The sequence below is a fragment of the Atractosteus spatula genome, chromosome 7 (assembly GCF_055471065.1).
Source record: "Atractosteus spatula isolate fAtrSpa1 chromosome 7, fAtrSpa1.hap1, whole genome shotgun sequence".
Taxonomy (NCBI): Eukaryota; Metazoa; Chordata; class Actinopteri; order Semionotiformes; family Lepisosteidae; genus Atractosteus; species Atractosteus spatula.
Genome location: NC_142712.1, coordinates 16,520,040 through 16,531,822, shown reverse-complemented (window position 1 = coordinate 16,531,822; position 11,783 = coordinate 16,520,040). Strand labels below are relative to the sequence as shown.

At 36.3% G+C, this 11,783-nt stretch overlaps 1 protein-coding gene across 1 annotated transcript; it reads left to right on the top strand.

The window, feature by feature from the left end:
- Positions 1 to 426: 426 nt before the first annotated feature.
- LOC148830645 (spermatogenesis- and oogenesis-specific basic helix-loop-helix-containing protein 2-like) lies at positions 427 to 10,782 on the top strand. Its single transcript, XM_088920340.1, has 11 exons — positions 427 to 468; positions 2,145 to 2,362; positions 3,079 to 3,143; positions 3,224 to 3,328; positions 4,139 to 4,250; positions 6,386 to 6,517; positions 6,992 to 7,139; positions 7,958 to 8,025; positions 8,397 to 8,476; positions 9,058 to 9,560; positions 10,765 to 10,782. The coding sequence occupies exons 1-11, from the start codon at positions 427 to 429 to the stop codon at positions 10,780 to 10,782; spliced, it is 1,491 nt and encodes a 496-aa protein (XP_088776466.1).
- The last annotated feature ends 1,001 nt before the right edge of the window (positions 10,783 to 11,783 follow it).

Sequence of the window (11,783 nt, the reverse complement as noted above, 5' to 3'; positions counted from 1 at the left end):
AAATAAGAAGTAATGGAACAAATAAAATACTTATATTGGTTGCTTTCATTTAGAGTAATACATTTATAGTGAGCTGTTGAAGTAAAAAGTCATTCTTGCAATTAAAAAATACAAAAATATAAAATTAAGTCTTTGACCTTCCAGGTTAATAAACCAACACTTCTGTGAATGGTGTGACTGCAACTTTACAGGTTTATAAGGTATTTTAGAGCATGCTTCTTTTGTGTCTATAAAAATCAGTCTCAAACTACTAATTATGTCGCTGCAGAAAACAATTATGACACGACGGTTTCCAGCTGAAAATTGTGTTGCACAAGGCGTTTTCCAATCATGTCATTCGGAATTGACACAAAAACTGATTAATAAAATTTCTCTGTCGTGCAAAGATTCTTTTCTACACTTGCATTTGCATTTCCACGCGGCAAAATGTCTTCGGCATGCGAGTTAGAACACGTTCCTTCTAACAAAGTAAGGCCAGGAGGAGTTGCTGACTTTTCACGTGTTTTCCTTCCATCCGATTTAATTAAGCACTTTTTAATTTAAGGCTGTTTTTCTTTTTTAAAGGGTGCCGTGCACTTGATATGCGGTGAAAGATTTGTTTTGTATTTCGTAAATTTCAACAGACTTGCTGTGGTCTGTAATCACAGATGCTGAGAAAAACGTTATTCTTTCTAGTGTTTTGAGGGCAAAACTGCTAAATCCTTGCAATTCAACTTTATATTGTTGTCAAGGTTAACTTGAAAATAAACGGTTAATAGTGTATTATAACTTCATTCCGGTTAAACACCAAATAAATAATTTTGAGTTGGTTATGTCTAAGCTAAATGAACCTGTAACAATTGCATTACAGTATTGTTTGCAGCACTTTACGTAAAATTAACAGTGGCTTCAGCATTACAGCGTTGTTTTATCGGGAGGGCGACAAATACCTTACTGGAATGTGTTAAAGTTGCTCTGAAAATGCAAATATAAATTGCTGAGGTATAGAAAGCGTGGAAATGGACGCACAGTATGTTAAACCACTGCACTTGTAATAGTTATTGTATTTCCCCCATTCAGCTACACTGATGTATGGCGTGTTGTCATTGTTTGGGTCTGCGAGACCGATTGATTTGGTGGATGGTGTGAAGGGCATTTGGTTAAACTGTCTTCTCACAGCACTGTGCTTGATGCTCGTCATGCAACCCATCCGATATTTTTTATCTTAAGAGTTGTCGTTTCCTTAGCCGTCCTAGAATGTTACCCGGCAACGGCACTTTGGTGCGAACTTCTGTGATGTTTCACCACCAGTAACAGCCATGTCAGATTTCATCTTTGTTGTGAAGTAATCACTACCCACGACAGTACTTGTTGAGAGAATCCCTGTATTAAAATAAAGTGCAGTTTGAAAACTGGGGACCTGGCAAACTTTCTATGCAGCCGGAATAGAAGATGGGCCATGTTACTCAACCCTTTCAACTATTTGTTTAGTGTTTTTTATAGTGGGTTTTTTCCCCATTCCAATGGATCCCAAAATCTTATCCGCAAGAATATCCTTTATTCCCCAGTGAAGTAGAGGGTTCTCTACCTCACCTTAACTGGTGGTGATCTGATTCACAGTAAAAAATTAACAGCTGTAGGATTAGGCATACCCAATAAGGCACTTGGGATATCATCCCTACTCTTAAAAACAATGCCATAGGACCTTTTAATGGCCAGATAATTGGGACTTTAGTTCGGCATCTCATCTGAAGGACAGCACAAAGAGCCAGGTCAACATTCTGGGACATTTGATTTTGGAAAATTCTAATCCAGAGGGAGGCAGAAAGTGGTTTGACAGGGGGGAAAAAAACAATTTAATGTGATAAATTTTACGATGATCCAAGTTGGATGTGTCCTCTGAAATGCAGAATAATCCTGCAGCCTAAAACAACTGCCTTATTTGAATACTTTTTATCCCATGTGTGACTGCCTTTCTGATGTCAAAGTCAAATTAATGACCAAATGAATTACCCTTCAAATTCTGTGTGACCTGATATTTGTGCTGGACAGCAGGGGTTTATATGATCATTAGCGCCATATGTACAACTATTGGCCAAACATTGGATGAATGTCTTGTTTTGAGGTCTTTAAGATATGAAATTTATATATGAAATCTCTTCTAGAAAGATTTCAGCGCCTTGCTGATTGGTGATGAAGATGCTGTTGACGTGACTACTGCTCTTCTTCAGGACACTCTTCTGAGGTTTGGCAGTGCTACTATCATGAAGAGCCCGCTGCAGACTGCCACAGCACTCCTAGATATTTACAGCTTCCACTTCATGTTCGTGCACCTGAGCTCGACACAGCCTCTGTCAGATCTGAAAAGTCTCCAGGTTATTAGGTAAAAAAAAGATCCTGTACAAAATAAGAAAATGAATATGTGTGGGGGAAGTAGATTGGAGCCATATGTTAGTCACAGGGAAACTAACAAGTGCATGTGCTAAAAATTCACCCGTTAAAACATTTAAAAGAAACATCAGCCAGCTGTACTTCACATTTGACATAAAAACTAATATATGTCTTGCTTTGATTATGCAGCCTATTTTTTTCACCTCCTTGTTGGTTCATATTATTTTCACGCTGTCACTGACAGCGTGAATCTGATATCTTTTAATTATTAATCTGGAGCATCACCAGATGTTTAAACTGATGCTGTCATGCCTTGAGGTACCGTATGCTATAGAAAAGGTTCAGATGGGTCACAGTTTTCAACAGTTTTGAGTTAACAAGATTCGGATGGAAATAAATGAAGAAATACAGTAAAACATTTGTGAATACATTGTTTTTGGGTCTAATATAAGGAGGTTCCATGTGATGAACTGTGGTGTATAAATGCCAAAAATAAACACTAATAGTCCACCACTTCACTAGAAATGTTTTTTTTCTCACACATTTGGATTGGTGTCAAAATCTGAAGCGTTGCAAACTGTTTTTAAATAAGTACTTTTATAATCTCATTATTTTAATACAGTGTTAATTATAAAAAGTGAGAAAAAGAATACAGTGTGATTAAAATAGGAAGGAATCAAAGTGCTTCTTGTTTCTTGTTTCCAATAGGAACAACCAAAGTAAGAAGTCAGAGAAAGTAATCTGTATTGTAATTATTCCAGAGATACACTTTGGTAGGTATGCATTGAGTAATGTTTTTTCTGAACCTTGTTGATAAGATGGCAAGCTACTGTATAACTGAGCTCTTTTCCAGAAAAGGACCTCATAGGCAGTGTTGCAGACTTTATCTTCACCAAGCCATTGACGCTGCATAATATAGAGATGGTTCTTAAAGGATGTGACTTCATGTGTCCGAGAAGTAAGTATTAATGTAACCATCCTGCAGTGTTGTTCCCTGAGCACAATGGTTTTGAAACAAGAAGCAAAATGACTTTTGAATGAGTTGCAGTTATTACACTTAACCTTTAAAAATTGGTGCTGCTTCCAACACTAGAATAATGAAAGAACCTTTACTGTGAAACACACAGAGGGAACAAGTGAAAACTATGGGGAAGAGCAATTTAAAACTGAGAACAGGGGACACTTCTTTAAGTAGCAGCAGTATGGAACTAGCTTCCCAACCATGTTGTTGAGTCCGATATACTTTCCTTCAAGAAACTGCCGAGATACTTGGAGCAATTAACTACTAATTACTAAATGGACAAGATAGTCAAATAGCCTTCTTTCATTTGTAACCTTTATGTTTTTGTTCATAATTCACATCACGGTGTGGAAATTTGTGTTCTTACAGAACGTTTGCTCATTTTACTACCATTTTCACCTTTATTGGTAGCAGTATGTTGTACAACAGACTCAATAAGCCAAATATTCTTTGTATATGCAGATTCTTTGTATACGTGTATGTCACAGTAAGATCACAACTCCATGGTAGTATCCCTCAATATTTAATAGGGGATTTCACATATTTAATGAGATACAGTGTACTGTATATACAGTATGTACAGTGCATGGTTTTCATGGACACATTTCATGGAAACATTAAAGGCTTTCTTGAAGTTTTATGGCTTTAAATTCTTAATGTTGCACATAATAACTGAATGTTCAGAATTGTAGAGGGGTTGCCTCAGCAAAGTTGTGTGTGATCAAAAACATGTTCTCTCTCCAACAGACAAGAAAGACAGTAACTCCAATCCAAACCCAGGTTCAGATGTGTGGGCTGTACAGAAACAACAGGAACCTGCCAACTCTCAGGGGGACTTAGGGCCCTCCATCCAAAAAAGGCTTGTTTTTTATTTTTGTAATTCATCATTTTTGTTGTCTACTAAAGAAACAATCATTTATGGTATTTGATGGGAGAGGTGACTTAATTCTGTGCTTACTGTGTGTAGGTCTACCACCAGACATACTAAGTTTTTTTTTGTAATACTTATGTACAGGTACATGCTACTCTTTTGTAAATCCCAACCATGTTTGTAAAGAAACTTCCATATGTCTGGGATAGGATAGCTGCATTCAGTTTTCTTATGACACAGTTTCAGTTTTTTCCAGTATTGCATTTTTTTTGCCTTTGTTTGCTAGAGTTACTGTACTTAACAGTTGAAACTTATGAACCTTTTTTTTTCTATGCATATTGATTGAGCCACTGGTTATTGCTTGGACACACTCATTTTTAAAGCACTATAAGAAAATTGAAGTTTTGGCTCTGCTTGCTATAGGGACAGGCAATTCATTTATGATTAATGGCTTTGTCTAAGGGAACAATCTGATTCTGTTTAAAGCCTGGCATACCTGGCCTGCACAGAATGTGCAATCGACTGACCTGAGAACTTAGCCAAGTAGTTAGTAATTTAGTCAGAAACCAGGCTTTTTTTAACTCTTTCCTTTCTGGAATTTGGCACAAAAAAACCATTATCTGCCGAATTCAGCAGTGTTGGATTACAGTCTTGTTATGACGAGCTTGACTCTTGACTTTAAAATAATTTAGCATGAGAAATAGCATTATATTAATTGAACATTTAAAAAGAAAGCTACGCAAAATGTAATGTAATAGACTAACACTAAGAATATTGTATACTAAGGTGTGAAATGCTTCTTGAATATGATTGAATAAATTAACATAGTGAAACAAAAGATGCCGTGCACAATACATTATGGGGAAACCTCAGAAAAAATATAAATAAAATACATCAGACTTGAGCAGTGGTTGTGTTTCAGAAGAAAGAGTTAAGCAGAAGATCCTTGTGATCGTCTGTAGTGCACAGTATCAGAGTAGTGCTATAATAGCTATTTATAGTGTTCAAGAGAGAAATACACTTAAAGCATATTTAGTGCGTGACAGAAAAGATATCGAAGACTGCAATTGTTTACAAGACCAGTCCAAAAGGTCTCCTATCCCTTCACTGTCTTAACTGTATCATGTGCACTAATTATTCTCCACCTGAAAATGTACAATCTGCTGTATGTGTTTAAGGCAAGATCATGCACATTAGTGAAGTAAAGAGGTGCAATCAGGGGCTAGGCTTTTATGAAGAATCCTAAATTACTTGCACACAGTAAACTTCTAATACTCTGATAGCTGACGAGGAGTCATAGCACCTTTTTCCGAAGTAAGAACTAACATTGTGCGGTGTTTTCATTATGTGGATTTTAATAAAAATACAAGAAAAAGTGGACCTAATACAGTATTGAGGAAATGAAAATGTAATTATTTTCAAATGATCCTTTCTCACAAGCAGCTGAGTCTTGCACACTTTTATTTTTTAAAAGCACACCACCTGGAAGGATGGAATGAAGCAGTCATGTATTGTATATCGGCTTTTGTTGGAAGGATGAACATATACTAAGAGGAATTAAAAACAGCAAATTCTATCAGTTCCAGTATTCAATGTTTATTGTGTTGTATTGCCTCAGAGTATATTTCAGATGGTTCTCATTGCTTTGTGACTACTGGCTGCTCTGAAAGGAATTTAACATGAAGAGCTTACTTTTGGATTTTACATTAGTTCATCTGCATTTCCAATTCATACCTCACAGTTGTGCTACCTGTATAAGATTTTTAAGACTATAGCTTAAGGTTTGATCGGTGCAGAGAACCAAGCATCCACTTGCTCTTATAGTGAGAACACTTCTCAGGGCATAGATGGAAAAACCATTTCCTACTATAGTACTGTTTTAATTATTTGATTTAATAATTTTCAAATTATGGACAAGGTTTAAGTTTTGGCAGCTCATTTGGTATTGGCCCAGTCTTGCGATAAATAGTGTTTTTAGGGATATCCACTTAGATTTTTGGGGAGGCAAAAATAAATGCCTCAAAATTTGAACTATACAAAAGAAACCTTGTAAGGGCTGCCAGTTCCTAAATAATAGCATAGTACCTGTTAATGGTGTTTCAGTCTTTGTTTTTTCTTTCCAGTGATGCGTTAAGCTTAGAGCCTCCTGACCAGCCTGATACCAGTGAAGCTCAGTCTCTGTCCAGTTCATCATCTCAGAAGACCAGTTGTACAAATGAGGCTTTTCTTCATTCCAGGAAGGAACAGAAAAGAAGGTAAAGGTCTAATGTAGCAGGACATGATACAAGTGTTGCTAGGCACAGGCAACTCAATGGACCCTAGAGAATTGTCCTCTCCTGTTCATGTGAGCCAAAGAAATGGAAAGAAAAATTTTAATTTTTAATATGCTGTCAATCAATTTTTATAATGGATATGACTTTGAATGGCATTAAAAAGATAAAATCTTGATTGGACATTTTCAATGTCTGTAAATGATGCAAAACATTTATATCGATGTATACATACAATAGGTAACTACATTCTGAAAAAGGCCTTTGAAATCAAACTATTGATTTACCTTTTTGTCAGCTGAAGACTGTCTTTAATGTACAAGTTGAAATATTTGGACATATTTAATATGCTAGTGTTGCAGGTTTTATTTTCTAATGTATTATAGCCAGTGTTTTTTTTATTCTGTGATATCACTGTGGAACTACAACTAATAATGCCTTTGTTCTCCCTTTGGAAAGGTTACAGATTAAAAAGTGCTGTAACCATCTCCGTGACCTGCTGCCATTTTTGACAAAGAAGCGAGTTGACACGGCTTCTGTCCTTGAAATGACTGTCAAGTACATTAAGTACCTTCAGTGCCGGGTGCCAGAAGAAACTTTGTCAAAGGTAGCGAGTTATTTCTCTAGGTGGTAACTCTTTGATCATTGACCTGCATTGTAGTTCGTGATGTAATAATGCAGTTAACTAAGGTGTTAGACAGACTGGATCATTTCATGGAAACATTTAATCAGAGTATTTATTTAATAGACTGAGAATGTGATTATTGTGTGTACAACAGAATTGCAAATACTTAGCTTATTGAAAATGCACCATAATACACAAAGTTTTCCATGGTTAAACAGCCTGGCAAGCATACAGTATAACAATCAAAATGGATACTTGTCTGACTCCTTTCATTGTCACAGCCCTTAAATGCTCGACTGTTGTTTTGCCATGATTTTACCATACATTTAAGTTCCATAGATCCTTATAATTTGTAAATGATCTATGTCTATATTTAGGTGGGTAGCTGCGTCAGCATGCGTAGGCTGTAAAGGAACAAGTAATAGGTTTATTCCATGCTGAAAAGAGAAGAAAGAAAACACAACGTTTCGGCCAAAATGTTGCGTTTTCTTTCTTCTCTTTTCAGCATGGAATAAACCTATTACTTGTTCCTAGTTCTATATTTATTTATGTTTTATTTTTCAATTTGCTTTATTACGTTTTGATTTACCATGGCGAATCTTTATAAAGGGAAGAACATGTCAGGGCTATATGCTCAACTCAAGGTTTTCCTGGAGTTTGAAAACATGAATACCTAAAGAATTGGAGATACAAGTATGAGAAAGAAACTAAAGCCTTGCAATGGACTGGGATCAGTGGCTCAGTGGATCAGTAGATAACAAATGGAAAAAGACATTTCACTTTTCTTTTTCATGTTTCAGGTTATTAAAGCCCTGGAAGAAAAGATAATGAGGCAATGGTATAAACCAGTGAAAGTGCCCACAAAACGGTATTTTTTCTTTTGTTTCAACAATTCATGGACTATAATATTACATTTATGTACTGGAAAACACATTTTTGTTTTATTTTATTGAGCACTGTTAAGGGAATGTATTACCAGTATACTCGTTATTGTATACTTGTTCTTGTATGACTTATTAACCATTTTTGACCTAACCATGATCATTCTGAATTGCTTGAAACTGCATTATTTCCAAGTGCAGGTCATCCTTTAAAATTTGAAATTGCATAGAATGATTGCGGTAGTATTTAGAAGCTTACTGGTATCTGTTCCATCCTGACATTTTCTAGAGGACAATACAATAAATGGAAATAATTTAGTTTTCTTGACTTATTACATTCCCAATTTTCTTCTTTCAGGAAATATATAAAGAAGAAGAATCAGACTTCAGACACTGCCCTAGCCACTGAAAAGCAGATTGATGAAGACCTGATAGATAGTAAGTAGCATCTTTCTACATATTTTATAATGTCAAAACGTTTTTAAATATCTCTGCTTCTTTGATCAATAATTTTTTTTACGTGGGAATTCACATCGTAGACCTGTTGTAAATTAGACATCCTGTGTTTTGGAAGCTGCTGCAATTTATTTTTTACATTATGGTGTTATATTAATACATTGTACTGATGAAGGTTAGGAAATAATTGCTTATGATTAGGATTACCCTTCAGTTATCACAGGAACAGATATTCTTTCTTTAAATGACTAGTAGATTCTAGTAATTTCTTTTCATATAGTAGGGGTGTTAACCTCAGGGTCCTGGCTAAATTCCACTTTGAGTATACAAAATATGCCCTCTGTTAATCTAATCTCTGACATAATCTTATGGGGCTATGGCACAAGATATCCAGGCATTTCAAAGAACATTATCTGATGTCCTTGAAGAAATTGCCAGATGGGGTCCATGGATCAATTAGTTACTAACTACCGAACAGGCTGAATGAGTTGAATGGGCCTCTTCTGACTTTTACTGTTGCTGCTATTCTGTCGTTGAGTTGTGCCTCTTTCTTTATTTTGCAGATTTCATTGCAGCTAATGTTTTGGGCAGATGCATTCAGCCTGCGTTGCAAAAACCATCCAATCCTTGTGTGGCCATTTACCCGCCTGTTGCCCCAGTCATGGTTTCCAGCTCCAGCTCTTGCACAGCTGTTTCACAAGAAGGCTTTCCAACCCATCAGCCACCTGGGATGTTTATGGCTTCAGACCCATCTTTATCCTATTTACCAAGCTTCAGTTCCTGCACAAATTTGCACAACCCTTACACACTGGAGCAGAGTTCTGGACCTGGAGTCCCCCAGTCTTCTTACTGGCCCGTTGAGTACCCTCTGGGCTGCTATGAGAACTCAGGTCTCCCCTTCGCCAATGACAGCATGGCTGTTTATACTCCACAACCTTCTCTCACGGAGTCCACAGGGCCTCCTCAGCCTTACAGATTCCAGCTTCTGGCAATAAATTCCAGCAGTCAGCAGCCAGCCGGGAGCACAGGCTTGAGTCCTTTTCAACAGTACTGCAATGGAGCCACGGTAAGTCAGTCAGAGACAAAACCCCATTAGTGACTTCTGCCTTCTTCCTTGTTGCATGTTGCATAAGTTGCATTTGGTTTGTTAAAGTTAAAGTGAAAATGAATACTGTTTGTGAAAAATGTTAGGAAAACCAGATAACTTAATGCCTCTGTAAGCCTGCATCAAGCATTGAACACCTTTTGATAAGAACAGGGCATGAATGACACATGGTGCATGAAATACTTGTAGCGTTAGCTGTGGTGAGGGTAATGGTCAGTGGGACAAAACTGCACATTTCCCCAGGCTTCAGGAGGATTGAGAATTGATGGAAGACATGCACTTCAAGTCAACCCCACTTTTCCTTTGCCACACTTTCAGTATTAAGATGAAAAATCAGTATTAAGATGAAAACAATCAGGATTAAGGCAAAAAAAGACCAAACAAAAAGTAATGGAGGAACAAATTTTATTTCAAGGAACTGCTGAAAGCCTGAGCAGTTGGTTCAGTCATGGACTGAAGTTGGCACACTTCACAGATCATGGGACATGCAGTGTCTGGATGTGGAACTAACTTCAGGACATGGTTTTCAGTTTTTTGGACGTTTAAGTGAGAATTTCCCCCACAGTTACATTTTCTCATTTTCTCAGTGGTAAGGAACATGATGTCAAATGCACTCTCAAAGCATTTTGACGCTTGAACAAAACAATGGTTTAGTTTTCATTCATTTTGGGACTTTTGTAGTGGTTAATGATTAATTCAACATGTCACTACACAAGTAAAACAAATGAAGGATATAAGACCCTTAACAGTTTGTAGAGCAAATTTAATAGCTTCCTCTTCATTGTAAATTAAGACTTAATTGCTCATGGTAGTATGACATTATTTTAGTCCCATATCAAAGGTAATGCTATCTATAGCTACGTGTCATTTCTGACCTGTTGAATTTGTCATTTGTTATTAAGTCTCCATGGAATTCCCAGGGCCATGTACAGTATGCATACTGTAAGGTAGTTACAATGATTTTTTTAGTTAATTAATTAAAGGTAAAATAAAAAAAAAACATTTGTGGAATGGCATGGCTTGAGATTGAAGTCATGGTGTTGTTAACACAGAATGGCTGTTTCTCAGCTGTGATGATATGAGTTTTTATTTTAAAATGAATCCATTTATATATATGGTTTATCATTAAGACTGATAACATTTTTACATGTATTATTTTGTACAGACTTTCCAGGACAACTGAAATTGGAAAGAAGTGTTGAAGAGAGTAACTGGAAAAATAACCTGTAATCTAACTCGGAATGCCATTACAATACAATCTAGTTATATGGTACAGTAAAAACCTGTCCATACAGTCTGCCATTTTATTTGTATTGTAACATTTTTGTTTATGTAACCTCTGCAGTAGGAAAAAAAGAAGAAATAGTACATTGTTAGTTTTCCAAATGAGACTTGTTGAAAAGCAGAACTCAAGATATGTGCTTATTCTCATTACTTATCTGTTTCTTCCTAGCTTTTATTATGTTTTCCCTTTATTTATGAATTTTTATGTATTCATATATAGTATATGCAATGATTATTTAAAAATTTTTATTAGGATGGTATGTTTTCGTTGCAATAAAATATAGCTGCAGTCAGCCATATGTTTACTCATACAATAATTGGGTTTTGTCACTTTATTGTTCTTTTGCCTTTTATATTTACAGGACCATTAAGTAAACTTACATTCTGGGCTGCAAGGTGGTGTGGCAGTTATCACTGCTGCCGTACAGCAATTGAGTTCTAAGTTTGATTCTGAGGCACCATCCTTGTGAAGTTTGCCTAGTGTCTCTGAATGTTCCAGTTTCGTCTTGTCACTCATAGACATGCTGTATAAATTAATTGGGGGTGTTTAAGTTGTCCATGTGTGGGTCAGGTGATGGACTAGTGTCCCATCAAGGCAGTAATTCTGCCTTATACCTAAGTCTTTTTCTTGGACAGCTCATTGTGACCCTTACTATAATTAAGCAGCTTTCTTTCTGACAATAGATGAATGGTCAGCATTGTACTAAGCAAGACTAGAGCTTTTTGTATTAAGTGTAGCTCCAGGAGGGGTGAGAAATTTATCAAAGAATATGGACAGATTTCTCTTTCAAAAATGAATATTTCCATTTAAAGTTGATTTCACTCTTCTGTACGATTTAGTCCTGCAATAATGATGTGTACTTAAAGTCACATCTGTTTCAATCTTTATCTCCACTTTTA

Coding starts and splice junctions, on each gene's coding strand:
- LOC148830645 (XM_088920340.1), top strand. CDS start 427: ATGTCTTCGGCATGCGAGTTAGAACACGTTCCTTCTAACAAA. Junction 2,363..3,078: donor AAAAGTCTCCAGGTTATTAG/GTAAAAAAAAGA, acceptor TGTTTCCAATAG/GAACAACCAAAGTAAGAAGT. Junction 6,518..6,991: donor AGGAAGGAACAGAAAAGAAG/GTAAAGGTCTAA, acceptor CCCTTTGGAAAG/GTTACAGATTAAAAAGTGCT.